Genomic DNA, 18,991 nt, shown 5'->3' with positions numbered 1-18,991 from the left:
CTTCTATAATTATTCATTTTTTTTCTTCAACTTGTCATGTTGGTCACGTGATCTTCTTGTATTAGTTTTCTGATCAAAACTGGTAGTGGAATTGTCTTACAATCAAACTAAATTTAATTGAAATGAATGTAAAGTACTTTCAATCCAAATACTATAATAAACACAACAGTTACTGAAATGTGTATTTAATACGGGCAATGGATTAACAAAGTAGTCATAGACAACTGTTTTGTTTAGTTATACAGAAAAAAGTTAAATTATTTCTTTAGTTTTTATATTCATATAATTCTTGTTTTAAAATACAGATAAAAGAATAGAAAATAAAATCATTCACGCACACATGTAAACTATATATATTACACAGTACCTCGATCCCGCTAGTATTAATAAATATAATAGTTAATTTACAAAAATACTATAATAATTCCTATGCATATATCGTTTCCTTTTAAATTTCTAATTGTCTAGTAATATTATGTTTTTTTTCACATAAATATTTTTTTAAGAATTAATGTTGAAAGTCTCAAATCAACCGAAATAAAATTAATTTAGAGTACTAATGCAAATTTTACCTTACAAGTTAAATTTGTAGAAAGTTTAAAATTTATTGTTAATATGATATTCATGTCATGAATTAGAATTGATTCTAACAAAATTTATTGTTCCATATATTATTTCATATATGATATTGAACCATCCATTAATTTTAATATCCTGTTTTATAAATGAATTCTGTAAGATTCAATTAAGCATATTTATCTGTATAAAGTGAAATTATACGTGTGCATGAAAAAACTTCTAACGCTTTAATCTCTGCCAAGAAAAACTGGAGTATGTATATTTAACTAAAAATAAATAAGATTATCTTCTTAAAGTTTAAGACAAGTTTGATTTTTATCAGCAGTAAAAAGCGACAAAATGTAGGGTAGCTGAAGCTATGAGAAGTGAAAAAGAAAAAAAGAAGAAGATAATGATATTGGTAACACGATCCTGGTGAGAAGGAAAAAAGGTAGATTCAATGATCTTAGTGTCGAGAGTATCTGAAGATGAGATAGGGAGTGAAGTCATAAGTCATTACCCATAAGAAGAAGATGCGTTTGAGCTTCCTTCCTTTTTCTTCTAACATGTGTTAGACAAAAATCACTAATGCACCTGGTGGTGCCCAACTTCAGCTAACACATAACATTAATTAATATTTTTCTCACACCTTAATGCTCGATTAGCATGTCGCCCTTCTCAACTGTTCACTGGGTCTCTTTCAACTTCTGAACATATCTCACAGTGAATTGCCAGTGAGAGAGTTAACTATATAGATATTTTTTATACACCAGAAGAGTTAAGTATATTGTACTAGATATGTTCCCATATAGTAGTGGTTAGAAAAAAGAAGAAAAAGTAGAAACAATATTAGAAGTGAAAGAAAGAACACACCTCAGCATTCCATCCCCGACCACACACATGACCAACATAACTGCCCTTAACTCTCTTTATATAAACCCATATCATTCACAAACTTCTACCACCAAACCTCACCCTTACCTCTTCTTCTTTCTTATATCATCCCCTCCTCAAAAACCTTACTCTAATGGGTAACGCAGACTATGAATACCCGAACGTGGAGAGTGTGCAACGAGTGGCTATTCCACCCCCTCAACCATTCTTCAAGTCTCTCAAGTACTCCTTGAAAGAGACCTTTTTCCCAGATGACCCGTTTAGGAAGTTCAAGAACCAAACATCCTCAGTCAAGTTCGTCCTCGGACTTCAGTACTTCTTCCCCATCTTTGAATGGGCACCCAAATACACCCTCCAGTTCTTGAAATCAGACCTCATATCTGGCATCACCATTGCCAGTTTGGCCATTCCTCAAGGCATCAGCTACGCCAAGCTCGCCAACCTCCCTCCAATTCTCGGACTTTGTCAGTACTCTCTCTCTCATCATGTCTTTTACTATCTTTTCCTCTTCATAACAACCTTTGCAGACATTAATACTCAAGAGAACATGTCTTCGTAACCAGACCAATAACATATTAAGATATAAACTATTTTAATTTCATAAAACTTGCCCTCAACTTCTTCTGCTCTGCAATATATACCGAGTTCTTTCAAGTTTTGACCTACTTAAAAACATGAAATTTAACAAAAGTGTTTCATGGTATATATCTTGTTTTGTTTGAATGGGGGAACACATATGAAAAAGGAATGAATGAATGCAGATTCGAGCTTCATACCCCCACTGATTTATGCTATGATGGGAAGCTCAAAGGATTTGGCGGTGGGAACTGTGGCGGTTGGATCACTTCTGATGGCTTCTATGTTGGGTCGAGTGGTGAACTACGTCGAGAATCCCAACCTTTTTCTCCATCTAGCTTTCACTGCTACATTCTTTGCTGGAGTTTTGCAGGCATCGCTGGGCTTCTTCAGGTAATATTATATTATTATACTATATACACTTCTACTTGTCCTATGTTTGAAAACATGTTCAAAAGAGAAAAATCATGTTTTGGAAAGTAGAACACATTTTATGCTCTAATTAACATACTGGTTTTTATTTCAAATAATAAGAACTTAATTATTAAATAAATACTTTAAGCTAGATGTAAGTTAAAATGCGAACAAAATGAAAGTGAGCCCAGCATGTTCTTGTCACTTGTCAGTGAGTAGTATAGTATACCTTTTATCTTTTAAAAATCTTAATTTAGAAGCAGCAAACTTGCGTATTTAAAAGGAAAAGTGAAAATATTGTGGGGAATGTTGTGTAGTTCGCTATGGGCTGGAGTTTTTTGTCTTTTGGCCATGATTTGTCTCGTGAAACCATTTTGTGTTTTGCAATTATGAGATTCAACACCACCCACCCCCATTCCCTAAAGCATATACATATTATTATTATTATTATAATAATAAAATGTTGAATTCTGGAATCAGCTCGGGCAGTGCGATTGGCTAGTATTGGCTACTGCATTCCCTTTCATGAATACTGGTTTGTATTGGATGGAGCATTTCTGTTTCAATAATGCCAACTTTTTTTAATTCAATTTTCACCCAAATACCATTGGATTTGAATAATTGCACTATTGAAAACTACAATTTTCGTTTCTTAAAATAATAACAATAAGAAAAAATGTGAGTTGATACACATGATTTGTGCTGTAATTTAAAGTGAGGACAAATGATTGAGTAGGAGAATTGGATTTTTTGCATAAAATATCATTTGTGGATTTTGTTGTTGTTGTGAGCAAGTGGAATGGTTGAGGAGTGCAGGTTAGGGTTCATCGTGGATTTTCTGTCACATGCAACCATAGTAGGGTTCATGGGGGGAGCAGCCACAGTGGTTTGTCTGCAACAGCTAAAATCAATTCTTGGTCTTGAACATTTTACTCACGAGGCTGATATAGTGTCAGTGATGCGCTCTGTTTTCAGCCAAACTCACCAGGTAATTACAAATTCAACACTTTCTCATATTTCTTCTGTATTTTTTTATCCGACACCGCACACGACAACACATTATTCACACCCAAACGCGCACTATCATCCACCACACCATCTATACACCTCCATGTTATCATTGCTCCATTTTTGTATTATTTAGTTAAATCCAAATCTTCAGTTTAATCAACTCAAATTTTACTTTAAAACACGTGCTTTTTCAATTGTTCAAAAATATAAGTTATTTATCTATTAACATATTTTTCGTTAGGCATAGCTTCATTAGTATTTGCTAATATTGCAGACTAACACTACTACCAAATTCGTGGAAGATTTTCTGAAATTAAAAAAAAGAAGAAAAGAATCTTCTCTTTCTCACTTGAAGTTATTGTTGGGTTGATGTTAGCATGATTTTGTTTTTCTTATTTGTTTATGCATATGCAGTGGAGGTGGGAAAGCGCTGTGTTGGGTTGTTGCTTTATTTTCTTTCTCCTTGTCACAAGATACTTCGTAAGTGATACCTAACCCTTACCTTAATTATTCTCCACATATGCTACATCCCACGTTTCACATATTGTGTTGCATTATTTGGTAGGTAAAAGTTTATATGTTACATTTAATCCTTCATTTTCTTTTGTTTTTGTTTTTATTCCTGAAGTAAGGTTGTAAAGTAAACCAAACAAAGAAAAAAGAAAAATACCCAAATGTTATTATACTAAGACCCATGACTTTAACTGTCAAGTGTCAATGGAAAACATCCTAATCCCTATATTAGTGGTCCTTTTTTTTCTAGGGTTCAGATTCTAAAAGGATCAACTTATTCTCTCGATAAACCTATTTTCAATCCTAACCTACCTTCCCCCTTTGATCCCTTATTGAAATTAGATAACAAGTTTTTCAGAGGTAATTGACTTATATATAATTTTTTTTATGTTCCCAACTACAGCCATGATCTTAATATTCGTTTTTTCTATTATGCTATTAGTTTTATAATACTATTGCAGTCAAACAAATCAAACTTGTTTCCATTCGATTCCCACTTCGGAGTTAATATTCGATGAACCTGACGGAAAAGGACATCAATCCCCTTCACAATTCTATTCCAATATAATATAATATAATATAATATAATATTTAAAAATAATGTGCAGTCAAAATATTAGGGCCTGTTTGTTTGATTTACCCTTTTAATTAAAGCTACACGCTTTAATAACTACTGCATGTTTATAAGTTTAAAAGTAGTTTTACGTTTAAAATAATTAACTATTATTTCTTTAGTTTGTAATTCAGAATTTGTAAATATTTATTGAAATTCTGAAAAATAAGCTATCAACTTTTATCCATTGATAACCTTTGCATCATGTGATGACAGAGCAAACGACAACCAAAGTTCTTCTGGGTGTCAGCAATGGCACCATTGACGTCGGTCATACTTGGAAGTCTACTGGTTTATCTCACACACGCTGAGAAACATGGAGTTCAAGTGGTGAGTGTTGCAACAAATTTATTATGCAAAAATATTCACTAATGTTATTAAATTATTTATGCATCAATAATACAATTTATAAATTTACGTACATATATTTAAAATAGACAAAAAAACAACAATAAATAACTAATAAATACGCATTTAAACTAGTAATACATTTAAATTTATTCCAAATCCAAGAATATAAAGACCCCATTTCGTGACGCACTACTATTCACCTTGGCACTCAAGCAAACACGGCACTAGTAGCTGCCTGATAGGGAATAGGACAGACACTGAGGCTCACATGTATTAAGGCCTTTTGGGTTCTTATCAATGGCCCAATCCCAAATTATTGTCCTACCCTACCACACAACCACCACTTGTGGGACCCATTTACACACCTTCACTATTGGGCCCCATTCACTTTAAACATCGGCCCGTTTAGTGAATAGCGGTTTCTTTCTAGTGATCCATATTCAAATTGTCTGATTGAGAAAACTGGGAGCTAGTTAAGGCTTTATTTTGTGATGTGAAGTGATAGTAATGTAATTTATTTAAATGTTGTTTCAGATAGGAAAATTGAAGAAGGGGCTGAATCCACCTTCCGTGACGAATTTGGTGTTGGTGTCACCTTACATGGGAACTGCCATAAAAACTGGACTTGTCACTGGCATTATAGCACTTGCGGTTAAGTATCTCTCTCTGTCTCATTTCCTTTGCTAGAGGGTAACCTTCGCCATGGTCCATCACTTAATGTCTGATTTGACCAAATCTCAACTCAAATAATTGATCACACCCTAATAATAAATGTTTGGACAAAATGTCAGACAAAAAATGTTTCAACTTCTACCGAGAAATACCATAAAAACTTGTATCATGTTGTTTCTTTGAGCATGTATAAATTAAGAGATAGTTTAGTTAAATAGTTGCTCAATATTTTGTATGAAATGAAAAAAAAAAAGCAAGTAATCAATCACATTGTCCTTCTTTCCTCATTTGATGAATTCGTTTTTGGTCTTTGAAAAACACTGTTCGTGACCAAGCACAATAATATACAGTCACATCAGATCACTTTCTTCTTTTCTTGTTGTCTATCTCTGGTCTCTGCTTTCTTCAATTGTCCTGATAAGATCATGTTCCAAATATCTTTTGTACTAAAATAATATGCTTCAACTAGGTTTTTAAATTTATTTTTTAATGGTACTATATAGTATATAGCCTTTGGAAAATAGATAAAAACTGGACGAAACATAACATTTGAAATCTGTTTTATATTAGGTTTATTTTGAAAGAAAACGAACAACATAATTGAACATTTTAGTCCAGTTTATAAAGAGTATTGAGAATAAATATGATTGATGATTGTGCAGGAAGGAATAGCAGTGGGTAGAAGCTTTGCAATGTTTAAAAATTATCATATTGATGGGAACAAAGAGATGATAGCTATTGGAACCATGAATATTTTTGGTTCCTTCACCTCCTGCTATCTCACCACAGGTAAAAAAAAAACCTTGATCCAGAAGAAAAATCACAGACTATAATCAAACAATTGCTAACAAAATGATGTTTGTTTCAGGACCATTTTCACGTTCAGCTGTGAACTATAATGCGGGGTGCAAGACTGCAGCATCAAACATTGTGATGGCAATAGCAGTGATGTTAACATTGTTATTCTTAACACCCTTGTTCCATTTCACTCCCCTGGTGGTGTTATCAGCCATAATTGTGTCAGCAATGCTCGGTCTCATTGATTATGAAGCAGCCATTCATTTGTGGAAAATCGACAAATTTGATTTCTTTGTGTGCTTCAGTGCTTATGTTGGCGTAGTCTTTGGCAGTGTTGAAATTGGCCTAGTCATAGCAGTATGTATCATCCACCTCCTAACTGTTTCTCATGGATATTCTTTGAAAAAATTGTTAAATTTAGCTTATTATTTAATTCATACAAGTTCCTTTTCTTCTTAAGAAGGGTTTTTCAAACAAAGGTCAAGGAAATTAATGTGTTGTTTTCTGTGAATATTCAGGTTGCAGTATCTCTACTTCGAGTACTTCTTTTTATTGCAAGGCCAAGAACATTTCTCTTAGGCAACATTCCAAATTCCACAGTATACAGAAACGTGGAACAATATCCAAATGCAAATCATGTTCCTGGAATCCTAATTCTAGAAATTGATGCTCCCATTTACTTTGCCAATGCAAGCTATTTACGAGAAAGGTAACAATCCACCAGTGATTTTGTTCCTCTTTGCATGCATGAAACTGTAAACTCACCTCAAAATTTTATTCTTAGAATCACAAGGTGGATAGATGAAGAGGAAGATAGGATAAAAGCTTCAGACCAAACCAGTTTACAGTATGTTATAATGAATATGACTGGTAAGTTTATTGATTAAAGAAATAAAGTAAATTTGATGACAATGTGATTAAAAGATCATTAATCAAATAACTTGCAACGTGATTTCATTGGCAGCTGTTGCAAACATTGATACAAGTGGAATAAGCATGCTTGAAGAGTGCAAGAAAACTGCTGACAGAAGAGGGTTACAAGTAATTATTTCTTTCTCCTCTTTTGAATTTTTGGGTAGGTAGTCTTACGTGTAAAAACACTTAATTTATGTATTAGTAATGATTCCTTTATCTGTGTTTAGCTTGTTTTGGTAAATCCTGGAAGCGAGGTGATGAAGAAGCTGAACAAATCGAAGTTCCTTGATGAACTAGGGCATAAATGGGTGTATCTGACAGTTGAAGAAGCTGTTGGTGCATGCAATTTCATGCTCAACTCATACAAACCGAACCCCATGAAGGATGATTCAGAACCTGATAAAAGCATTGTTTAGATATTAACCCTAAAGTATGTGCCATGAGAATCATGCTGCACAAGATTTAGAGTCATATGGGTATTTAAATTTCTCAAGATAATTAGTTGGAAGAAAGTTTTCAACATGAGCTGTGCTTAATTAATAATCTATCAAATAGAAAGTGGCTGCAATGGAATTGAGTTCCATGGAAATGTTATAGAGCTGATCAGTGACCATTGCAAAATTATAAATAAATATTTAGTTTCCTTCATATCTCTATCATTTTCACTTATTGAGTTCTGGTTTTTCGTTGTTATCAATTAAAATACATTAAAAATGCTGACCAAGGAGATTGTAGTTTTATGTCTAACTGGGTTGGTGCTATCAACAAGTGAGGTTGTGGTGTAAATCTGATGAACTTTTCTGAATTAAAAATGATTTCAAAACTTTATGCAGTTTCTTCATTATGCTATAGAAGGCATTATTGGGAGGGGTGGGGTCAAAGGCTGTTTAGTCAAAGTTAAATTAGGAAAAAGGTTATAGAGAAGAGGAAAAGAGAAAAAGAAAAGAAAAGCATAAACAGTTAGATGTTGTTATGTCTAAGAAATTTTTTAATAATTTAACTAAGTAAAAAAAATATATAATGTTTAGAAATTTTGAATACCATTCAAAATCCATACCAAGAAACTCTATTTTTTGTCGTTGGTAACACCAATTTTATATATCAAAAGAGAGGTATGACATACCATTTTTCATCACTTTTTTCCCTTAATTATATTCTTCAACATCCAACTTGGCCATATAAAATTTATACACGTGTCCATAACATTGAAGTCCCTTGTAAGTGTCATAGTTTTGTTAATTTGTGTTGACTCTAATAATAAGATTTTAAATGTAACAACAATCACCTTCTATTATTGATTAGAAATAATGTTACATTTTAATATATATTATTGATTAGAAATAACTTTACATTCAATATTTATATAGATACAATATCCCTCTTGTGTTTTTACCACATAAGGCTTTATCCTCTAAACTCCCAGTCCATTTTGTCGTGACGTAACAAAGAAGTGGGCTTAAGGCCCAAAGGGCCGATTATGTCATTCCACTCTCCTTGCTCCATCTTTTTCCACAAAAAAGAAAATATGACTCATGCACAATATATTTGTCCATGTTTTATTACTATTTATAAAAATACACAGGCTATCAGCATCTTGGTATTTACATTTTAAAAAATTTAAAAGATAATTTGAATCATTATTATCAGATATTGTAATTAAAATGTTATAAAACGATACATTATTTAAAATATATTTCAGTTTTTTTTTTTATTGTTCGATTTAAAAGATATTAAAGAAGAAAAATTGAATGAGGTGATGACAAGCAATTATATGATTTATTGCTAGAGAAAGTAATTAAATTAAAAAATAATTTTTGAAAAAGATGATGTATAAAAGAATCTCTTTTAAATATTATTATAGATTACATATGCTATAACTCTTGAAAACATGACCATCTAAATACATATTTGACACCAATTTTTTTCTTTTTATAGTTGGTACCCTCCTCCACTTGTCAATAAAGATCTTGCTATTGATACCTTTTGTGTATCTTCTATGTGTTTGAGAAAATAATTCTCTATATTATATTTTTCAGAATATCCCCTTTATTGGATTCCTCTAAAAACTAAGTAAAAGAGCTTTTTTTTTTTACTATAAAAATTCCTTGGTCTTGGTCATGGTCAGAACTTAGTATGACAACTGTGTTTTATTTTTAATTCATTGGAAAAGTATGAAATGTGCTTGTTCGCTATGGAAAGGAAATTTACAAAGAAGATTTTCAATTAATTTGTCCAAATTTTGAAAGGGTTTTGTTCTTCTGGGTATAGAAGCCCAAAGTTGCCATTTTTAAGAAATATAAAATCTTGAATTGGACAACAAAATTAAGTACCGAAGACAAAGATAGCGTGTACGCTTCCGAGTAACTTTCAGTTTCACTTCACTCTCTGTACTCTCCACTTCTTCTATCTCACCAAATAATCCTCCACACTTCTAAGTAAGGTTCTCCTGTCACTTGAAACAGTGAATTATTCGTCCTGTTGTTAATGTTCAATGGCACCCTTCCAGAAAAAATCCAAGACCAAAAAGAAGACTAAGAAGTTCAAAAAACACAAACAGGTGAGTCTTGTACCTGTTGAGCCCAGAACCAGTGAGACCGATTGGTGGGACTCTTTCTGGCACAAGAATTCTACTACCCCAGGTATCTTCTCCTTTCCCATAATTCCATTCCCCTTCAAAGTTTCGAACTTTAATGGTTTATCATTGATGTTGTTCTGGAATGAAACCCTTCAAAGTCATGCATGTTTTTCTCTAGTGTTATCACCTGATCAATTGTCAACAATTTTGTTGTTTATGTCTTGTTGGTAAAGAAATAAGGGGGTTTCCCCGCGTGGGTTTTCTTCCCACATCCTATTGTTTGAGGTGGTGATCTCATTCAAATTGCTTTGCTGTTTTTGGTGGTGTTACGGATATGATTGATTTGATTTGAAATTTTTTTATTTGAATGGGTATGCTTGATGAAATGTGCAGGATACTCTGTACCTATTGATGAGGCAGAAGGGTTTAAGTATTTCTTCAGGGTTTCAAAGAGTTCTTTTGAATACATATGTTCCCTTGTGAGGGAGGATCTCATATCAAGGCCTCCATCAGGGCTCATCAACATAGAGGGAAGGCTTCTGAGTGTTGAGAAGCAGGTTGCAATTGCCCTTAGAAGGTTGGCATCTGGTGAGTCTCAAGTCTCAGTTGGAGCTGCCTTTGGGGTTGGGCAATCAACAGTGTCTCAAGTGACTTGGAGATTCATAGAGGCACTTGAGGAACGTGCTAAACATCACCTCAATTGGCCAGATTTCAATAGAATACAGGAAATCAAGCGTGGTTTTGAAGCATCCTATGGGTTGCCTAATTGCTGTGGAGCCATTGATGCAACACACATCATGATGACCCTTCCGGCTGTCCAAACCTCAGATGACTGGTGTGATCAGGAGAAGAACTACAGCATGTTGTTGCAGGGAATTGTGGATCATGAAATGAGATTTATTGACATTATGACTGGTTTGCCTGGTGGCATGTCATTTTCCAGATTGTTGAAGTGTTCAGCATTTTTCAAGCTATCAGAGAATGGTGAGCGTTTAAACGGAAGTGTGAAAGCTTTGGCTGGAGATGTTATAAGAGAATATGTGGTTGGTGGGTGCAGTTATCCTCTTCTTCAATGGCTCATGACTCCTTATGAAACTAATGGAGCTAATGCCATATCAGTTTCACAGTCTACATTCAATCAGAAACATGGAGCTGGAAAGGTTCTTGCTGTGAAGGCATTCTCGTTGTTAAAGGGAAGTTGGAGAATCCTGAGTAAGGTTATGTGGAGACCTGATAAGAGGAAATTGCCCAGCATTATCTTGACATGCTGTTTGCTCCATAACATAATCATTGACTGTGGAGACTCCTTTCAACCAGACGTTGCCTTGTCTGGTCATCATGATTCTGGATATCAAGAACAGCATTGCAAGCAAGTTGACCCTTTGGGGAGGACCATGCGAGATATTTTGGCCAAGCATTTACAGCAATAATGTACTTAGATGTTCATGATACTTCTGATGTTACCTTTGTACATCTGATCTACAATTTGACTTTTGACCGCGGCATTCTGTCTTTGAAATTAAGAAACTGAGTTTTCTCTCCCCTTTGGTTGGGAATTGTGATTTATCCCCTTGATTTTGTTTAATGTTAATTATTCTCGAAATATATGTTGCTGAACAGTTAGCTAGATTTTTATTAGCCTTCAGTCTTGTAGGATAATTTGTCCATGAGCCACTGTATCGCAGTAACTAGTCCTATTCTCTCTTGTAACAAATGAAATGATGCTTAAGACGCAAACATGACAGAAAAAAGTTCCATCATAGCTTCTTCTGAGAGAACATTACATAAATTTACAGCAGGATCTCTACACTACAAGAACCGTAGATCCTCTATATTGAAAAACAAGTACGGTCTTGAACCATCTCTAGATTACAAAGAAAAAAGGTAAACGTCTAATGTAATTTAAACTAAGTTAAAAATCCGGCTGACTTAATCTCCCTTAGTGGGAGGCTGCATGCATGCACAAAAGGGTGCTTTCTTCTTCTTTTTCTGGTAGTTTCTTCTCGTCCCATCATAGAGATAGTCTCGCAAAAGGACTTTTGAATTTCGTTCATCTATCATTGTCTTTCCTTTGCCTTCTTTTTCATCATTCAACTTCAGAAGTAAAAATTGCAGTCTTTGCACCTCCAACTGCAGCCGACCTATCTTTTCAGACCCTCTCCGAGCCTGTTCTGAAACTCTCCTCCTGCTGGCACTTCCACTCTCATTTGATTCTGCTGTATACTTCGCAGCAAAGGATGAAGTACCCTCTTCTACATTCTTCTTCAACTTGTCGTTGGCATCAAACAACTTTGTGATGGCTTCCTGGGTAGTTTCAAGCTGCCCTTTCACCGTATCCAACTCAATACCTTTTCCCTTTGTGGTCTCAGTAATTTCTAGCTTGCTCATCAAATCTTGCACGGTAATTTCAAGGTTGGTCAACTTTTGAGCATCAGAATCTAGTCTTTCTAAAATCTTCCTCCTGTTGCCTTCTTCATGTGAATGTGGCAGTGTCAATCTTCTTGAGATCTCTAATTTGTCCACACTCAACTCCTTCTCAATCAAGGACTCTACGGATGGATATTTGTTTCTCAGTTCCTTGGTTGCTCTCTTTTGTTGGTATCCAGTAGGCACAATGGCTGTCTTCTGCGCCTTTCCAACTGTCAGTCCAATAACGCCATCCTTGTTAGCAGTTTCCCACAATTCGAGCATCTGATCATCAGTCTCAAGAGTTCCTCTCCTACCTATCCCATATGAACATTCAGACGTTTGATCAAGCATGATGTCTTTTGGCAGAACTTCAATTTCTGCTACAGGGACATCTGACACTGATCTCTTTGATTTCAGTTCATCAGAAGGTCCACCCCGATGCCCCTTCGTATCATGCATTTCAGTAGCATACTTACTTGCTTGAATATTTCCTTGGCGCCAGCTGAATCCAGATTTTAACACTTGAATCTCTCTCATTTCATCCTTAGTTTTGAAACTTTCATTCATCTGTTTAACAGCCGTTTCAATTACGTTGATTCTTTTCTGCATGTCTTGGAAATCTGGAAGTGCATCTATTGCCGCAGCATTCTGATGTTCACCTGTTTGTTGACCACCTTCATTGTACTTGTGAAACGCCAAACCTTTAACCTGGAAACAATGATTTAAAAAAAAAAAAAAAAAACTTCATTTTGTCAATGTAACCAATGCAATAGTAGCTGGTTCCCAGTTGAAGATAGCATGTAAATTACCTTTGATACTTTGTCTTCATGTGGTTTTGCATGCCCAAGTGTTTGCATCTCCAAGGATGTTATGCAGTCATTCAGAGCACTGGCAGCAGGGACATAAGCAGCCAACTGAACCCGAAGCTTCCCGTTTTCACCTTCCAACTTGCAAACTCTTTCTTTCAGCATTTCACTTTCCATATCTTTGAAGTTCCTTCTGCGTTCAAGATCTTCACATGCATGAGCTAGCTCGCGCACCTTCTCTTCAAATAATGTTTCATTGACGGCAGAAATCTGCAGTCTAGTATAGAGTGTGGCTGCCTGAGTTTCCCATTGTTTAATCTCATTTGTTCCCTTGAGTAGTTCATGACTTAGCTTCTCTTCCCTCACTTTAATTTCTCCAAGTTCTTGGCGCAGGTGCTTCATTTCTGCCTCCAACTTCTGATTCACTTCACCAAGGCATCCAAGCTCTTCATTTTGTCGATCCTTGTCGGAGGATAATTTTAAAATTTGACTAGCTTGTTCTTCAAGTATCACCCTGGCTTCATCATACTTACTCTTCAGAACTTCCACCAATCTTTGTAATTCTGTTTTCTCATCATGTAAAGTGCTAAGCATCTCTGCTGCTTCCAAAAACTCATTTTCCTTTTGAGACAACAATTGTTTTCCATTCCTAATCTGACAATTTAACTGATCATTGACCGATTGAACCAATTTTAGTTCAATGCTTGACGCTGCAAAGGACTCTCTAAGATCGGAATTTTCCATTTGTACATCTTCTATTTTGTTCATCAGTATTTTTAGTTTCTCCTCGATGTTGGTATTTACAGAACAAAGTCTATCGAGATTGTTGCTTAGCTCTTTAAGTGCCAGGAGTTTTTCGAAGACAATGTTCTGGTAGACCAGCGAGAGATTAGATTGTGTGATTGTCTCATGAATCATAATGCAGATTTCATCTTCCATCTTACTTTTCTCTTCACCCAGGTCCATAAATCTTCTCATCAAGGAATTTTTCTCTTCAAAGGTTTTGCAACTTTCTTCCTTTATGTTTTGGTGATCCTCTTTCAAATCTAACAGCTGTTTGCATAAATTGTCTATTTCAGTAGCCATTACTTCCATTTTTTCTTCTCCTTTCCTTATTGTCAACTTCAACTCCTGATTCTTCTCCATTATCTTTTGTACTTCTGCCTGCATTGTCAAGAACTGTGTAGACTGGGTTCTCAACTCCTTGTCTAGGGAATTTCTTTCCGTCAAAAGATTTTCAGCCTCTAATTTCAACTGGCCAAGGAATGTAACAAGAACTGAATTTTCAATGGCCACTTGCTGGCTTTCATTGAAAATTGTGACAAAAGAACTTTGTGTCTCTTGAATTTTGCCATGTACGTGGTTCAGAAGCTCCTGGTCCTTTTCAATCATATTTTCACACCAAGGCTCGCTGTTAACATCAAGAGCCTTCAACACCTGAAGGAGCCCGATCCTGAGTATTTTAATTTTCTCAGACAATGAATTAACATCAACTTGCTTCTGAGTGTTGTCATTCTCCAATTTAGATATCAATCTATCAGACAGTTTGGAAGCCTCCAAGAGTCCCTGACACTCAACTAGAAGGGAGAAGTTCTTTTGCTCCAAATCCTGGATACATCTCTGCAAGATGAATATTTCCATTTGAGCATGTACAGATCTGTCCATTTCCTCTTCATACTCTTTTGTCTGGTAATCTGCATCTTCTTGGAGAACAAAGATTTGTAATTCCTTCTCAGCCAAGTGACATTCATGCAATTGCACAATTCTGGAATGTTCTTCCCTCTCAGCATATAAGGAAACAAGTAGCTCTTCCAACTTTAGAAGTGCAGATTCCCTTTCTGCTTTCAGTTCAGAATGCTTCAGTTCCAATTCACTGTGTTGTTTCCCAAGATCTTTCAGAGTTTGATGAGTGATGTTGAATTGTGAAACCAAGGTTTCTTTGTCAGAGTTTAGACTGGACTTCTCATGATCTAGCAACATACAAGAGTCTTCTAAAATCTTTGACTTTATCCTTAATCCTTCGAGCTCAGCATTCACGTCACATAGTGAATTTTCTAAAAGGTTGTTTTTTTCTGAGAGCTTCTCCAGCTGCTTAGCTGTGGTTTGTAACTGAGAAAACAGGGTGGCTTTCTCAGCAGCAAGAGTGGCTTGCTCCCCAAGAAAAGATTCGCAAGTTTGTTCCAATACCTTTACCCTTCCTCTAGCATTCTCAAGCTCCACAGTCAAATCTGAAAGAGACCTCTCCAAAACAGCATTCTTCTCTAAAAGATTCTCCATGGTCTCCACTTTTTCCTTTAGATCTGCTTTCTCATCTTTGTAGGTTTCACATCTTTCCTTCAGCTTCGAGTTCTCATCTTGCAAGTTCTTCACAGAAGAGGCAAAGCACTGCGGATCTAAGTCAGTTGATCTGACATCCTCCATCATGGATTCATGTATTTTCTTCACATCATTAAGCTCTTCTTTAAGATGGTAAATTTCTTGCTGGAGAGCATTTCTTTCATCTACCTGCAGTCCAACCTCCAGTTCAAGTTTCTTTATTATCTCCCTCAAATTTATTATCTCATCCTTCATTTTTTTTATAGACAAAGATGAAGATAATTTAAGCTCATTTAGAGTTTTGTTTTCCACTTTGACCTTGTGAGCTTCATCCTCTAAAGCCTGCTTATGGGATTCCATATTCTCCAGAATCTCAGCCTTACCATGAAGCTTGGTGGCAAGAGATCTTAGTTCTTCCTGAGATTGAGAATGCAAATTCTGCAGAGTTTGGAAAGCAGCTTCAGCCTCGATAAACCGCAATCTCTCCTCTTGTATGCAAGTCCAGAGTCTACCCAATTCTTTCTGCTTCTCACTAAGTTCTTCACCCTGAGATCCCAACTTCTGTGCAAAAGACTGCAATTCAGATTGCAAAGTCTGATTAGATGTTTCCAAGAGAAAACACTTCTGTTCAGAACTATGTAACTTTTCAACCCCATCATTTATCTTGCAGTTTAGCTTATACACCTCCGCTTGGGCACAAGAGAGTTTATGCTCCAAACTGGAAATTATCTCTAAGCATTGTTGATAGCTGTGAGCTGCATCTTGCTTCTCTGCAGTAAGTTTAGCAATTTCTAACTTCATGCTTTCAATTTCATTTTTTGCATCATCAGCTTGTTCTTTAATTATCCTTGCGTTCTCTTCAGCTTGTACGAGTTTCTCCTCTAGTTTTGACAACAACTCCAAGGACTGTTTATACTGAGCAAGGGCAGCTTCCTTTTCAGCTTCTACTCTAGCAAGGTCTTGATTTAAGGATCCAGCTTTAGTTTCAGCTCTACTAGCTCGTTCATTGAGTTCTCCTACATCCTTTTGGGCAGAAGAAATATGATTCTCCAGATTATATATTTTCTCCAAGCATTGCTGGTACTGAAGAAGACTAACTTCTCTTTCGGCCTCTAATTCATCAAGGGCTTCCTTCAAGGTTTGAACTTCAGCTTCAGCTATGTTTGCTCGTTCATTAAGTCCTTGAGAATTCTCTCTTGCACGAGACATTTCTGATTCCAGATTAGACAATCTCTCCAAACTCTGCTGATACTGAAGCAAGCCAGCCTCCTTTTCACTTTCTAAGTTAGACAGGGCTTTCTTTAAGGCCAAAATTTCTGTCTCAGCTTTTGTCATCCGTTCAGACTCAGATAAGACTTGAGTCCTACTATCTTGGCTTTCATTGTCTTGCGCATTAATCTCTTCTACGTCAAGAAAATTGAGCCCCCTTCGAACGCGCCCTTCTGAAGACTTTGCATGATCTCCTGACATAAATAGATCGTTGAGCTGTTTCAAACCCTTTCTGCTTATACCACAATCAGTTTCATCAGTATAAGATCCATTTCTTTTTATGGATTGGAAATGAGTTGAAGCATCCTTTTGCAATTCATCTGAGTCAAGAAATGAACGGGAGAAGGTGAATGTCTCTGGTGTATGTGGCTCAGTCTCCATGTAAGAAACTCCGGGTGAATCATCTGCTGATGCAGGAGGCACTTGATTAGGAAATGCTTCAGCCATGGTCCGATGGGCCTGACGAATCACTCCAGTTGCATGATCATATCTCTCCGCCAATGCCCGATATGCACGATAAAACTCTTCAACTAATTTCATCAGCTCTGGCCGTTTCTTATAATACATTTCTGCCCTCCTTGCAAAGGAATCTGCATCTTCTTCAATAAGCTTGATCATATGTTTCACCTTGGAATCCATATCTGTTCAGGAGAAGGTATCGATGAGATAAATTAACGAGTTTCAGGGAACGTACAAGGAAGTTAATCCACAAAACTGATACTTGTGACTTTTAGATAGAAATGTAATTTTAATTTTAATGAAGATACACCAACATAGAAGATTCTGAAAGATGTATCAAAATACAATACTGCAGTTTCATTAAATGTCCTTGCATTGCAAAGTTTCTACTAAAGTGCATCATGACTGTAAGTAAATTTGGAAGTAAAACCGGAAACTGGTTTAAACCAGAGTAAATCTTTTTGCCATATACTCCCAAAGGGTGAATATACATTGACGATTACATATGATAAACCAGAGCACTTTGTAGCCAGTCCAATAATCTTAAGATGTTATCAACAATTATTTTAAAAACCCAAATTTTACAAGGTCTTACATCAGCATAAGCAATTATCTTTTATCAAACAAATACTATAACTAGAATTAAAATTACCAGTCAGATTCTCTTGGAGCCATTTCGAGTTCTTGGGGCTAATGTGACTGTCCCACCACCATGAATACATTCTTCTAGAATCAGCATGGGACAGAGCCGCCATCGCTCCCGCCAAGTAAACCAACACCAACACTGTGTCTTCTGGTGTTCAAAATACTTAATCCACAAAAGTTCAAGGGAAGAGTAACCAGGACCACGCTAACACTGTTACACAGCTGATGAAATACTAGTCTCTCTTGCTGCTACCATATAGTCATTGGAATAAACAAAAAATACAAAGGAATGCAAATGATTCAGTTTCAGATAAATCATAGACGCACTTTTTCTCTCATCAAAGCAAAAGTAAATTTCAAAAACAGCACCAAAAACAAAAGTAAGAGAAAGAAAATACCAGTTCAGTTAAACTCTCAAGTTCCAAGACTGAATGAATCAACAAGCATCTGAAACACCAGAACCAGTGCTGATCAAACACAAAATTTCAATTAGAACCACAGAAAGAAAGTTAACAGAATTAGGCTAGTACACAAAAAGCATAAATTATGTGCATGTCAGGAAATACAAAAAAAAATGTTATAAATTATTTCTCCGTGAAAATCATCCATGAACATGAGATGGCTACACCATATATTCAAAACACATGACAGGTCAAGAAGGTTGCACTCATAGTTAAGAGATCAAGGCTCAAAACCTGCAACATGAAGCTCATAATTCAGGTAACAAGTTACTCACCAAATAAAAACAAAATTCAAACGTAGGACATTCGGTTCCAATCAGCAGCAACGGCAATGAACAACTTCAACTGTTTTTCTTGACTTTTTCTTTTTTATTCCATTTTTCAGAGTCACCCCATGTTGCTTAGATCTCTCTATTTTGCGGACAATGTTGTTTCTGTTCTGTGCTTCTCTCTCTCTTTCTTTCTCAGCTTTGCTTTTTATGCAGTATAGGTTGGTGGTACTGTCTCCCAGCGTCTCAGAACTGTTAAAGTGGAAAAGAAAACAAAATCATAACAAGTTGGCAAAGAAAGAAAAAATAAAGGCAAACATGGCTCTTATAAGGAAAAAAAAAAACAATTAAAGGTTAGCATAATAAAATCACATTAATAAGTACTAATTTAGAATCTCAGGCTCGATCACATTAATTTGGAACATTGAAGATGAAAACGGGAGATTGTGATATTAGTAACCGCAATT

The 18,991-nt window shown here is 35.7% G+C and overlaps 3 protein-coding genes across 6 annotated transcripts; 2 read left to right on the top strand and 1 right to left on the bottom strand.

Moving 5' to 3' along the window:
- The first annotated feature begins 1,506 nt into the window (after positions 1–1,506).
- Positions 1,507–7,963, top strand: LOC114193202 (sulfate transporter 3.1-like). The gene is made up of 12 exons (XM_028082924.2): positions 1,507–1,916; positions 2,214–2,421; positions 3,259–3,430; positions 3,868–3,933; positions 4,796–4,909; positions 5,465–5,581; positions 6,265–6,391; positions 6,471–6,757; positions 6,919–7,109; positions 7,185–7,270; positions 7,365–7,441; positions 7,543–7,963. Exons 1-12 carry the CDS (start codon positions 1,586–1,588, stop codon positions 7,729–7,731), a joined length of 1,965 nt encoding a protein of 654 aa, XP_027938725.2. The 5' UTR covers positions 1,507–1,585; the 3' UTR covers positions 7,732–7,963.
- A 1,602-nt stretch (positions 7,964–9,565) lies between these two features.
- LOC114168319 (protein ANTAGONIST OF LIKE HETEROCHROMATIN PROTEIN 1-like) lies at positions 9,566–11,456 on the top strand. Its single transcript, XM_028053129.2, has 2 exons — positions 9,566–9,954; positions 10,284–11,456. The coding sequence occupies exons 1-2, from the start codon at positions 9,807–9,809 to the stop codon at positions 11,318–11,320; spliced, it is 1,185 nt and encodes a 394-aa protein (XP_027908930.1). The 5' UTR covers positions 9,566–9,806; the 3' UTR covers positions 11,321–11,456.
- A 173-nt stretch (positions 11,457–11,629) lies between these two features.
- LOC114168018 (protein NETWORKED 1D) lies at positions 11,630–18,785 on the bottom strand. Of its 4 annotated transcripts, none has more exons than XM_028052836.2 (5): positions 18,531–18,785; positions 18,193–18,261; positions 17,802–18,043; positions 13,109–17,331; positions 11,630–13,007 (listed from the first exon to the last, which is right to left on the bottom strand). In XM_028052836.2, the coding sequence occupies exons 3-5, from the start codon at positions 17,902–17,904 to the stop codon at positions 11,820–11,822; spliced, it is 5,514 nt and encodes a 1,837-aa protein (XP_027908637.2). In that variant the 5' UTR covers positions 17,905–18,043; positions 18,193–18,261; positions 18,531–18,785; the 3' UTR covers positions 11,630–11,819. The 4 variants fall into 4 exon arrangements, with proteins under 4 accessions (XP_027908637.2, XP_027908748.2, XP_027908684.2 ...); XM_028052947.2 differs by having other exon boundaries at positions 17,802–18,040; XM_028052883.2 differs by having other exon boundaries at positions 18,193–18,241.
- Positions 18,786–18,991: the final 206 nt, after the last annotated feature.

Source organism: Vigna unguiculata, chromosome 1 (assembly GCF_037176805.1).
Source record: "Vigna unguiculata cultivar grain cowpea cultivar isolate G323 ecotype 2 chromosome 1, ASM3717680v1, whole genome shotgun sequence".
NCBI lineage: Eukaryota > Viridiplantae > Streptophyta > Magnoliopsida > Fabales > Fabaceae > Vigna > Vigna unguiculata.
This window is presented reverse-complemented; position numbering and strand designations above follow the sequence as displayed.

Bases quoted from the DNA above. Each gene is read 5' to 3' on its own strand.
- LOC114168319 (XM_028053129.2), top strand. From the start codon at position 9,807: ATGGCACCCTTCCAGAAAAAATCCAAGACCAAAAAGAAGACTAAGAAG. The intron at 9,955-10,283 runs GTATCTTCTCCT...TGAAATGTGCAG, and splicing joins CAAGAATTCTACTACCCCAG to GATACTCTGTACCTATTGAT.
- LOC114168018 (XM_028052836.2), bottom strand. From the start codon at position 17,904: ATGGCGGCTCTGTCCCATGCTGATTCTAGAAGAATGTATTCATGGTGG. The intron at 17,332-17,801 runs GTAATTTTAATT...TCTCCTGAACAG, and splicing joins GCTCCAAGAGAATCTGACTG to ATATGGATTCCAAGGTGAAA. The intron at 13,008-13,108 runs GTAATTTACATG...CATTGTTTCCAG, and splicing joins ATGAAGACAAAGTATCAAAG to GTTAAAGGTTTGGCGTTTCA.
- LOC114193202 (XM_028082924.2), top strand. From the start codon at position 1,586: ATGGGTAACGCAGACTATGAATACCCGAACGTGGAGAGTGTGCAACGA. The intron at 7,271-7,364 runs GTAAGTTTATTG...TTTCATTGGCAG, and splicing joins TGTTATAATGAATATGACTG to CTGTTGCAAACATTGATACA. The intron at 7,442-7,542 runs GTAATTATTTCT...ATCTGTGTTTAG, and splicing joins CTGACAGAAGAGGGTTACAA to CTTGTTTTGGTAAATCCTGG.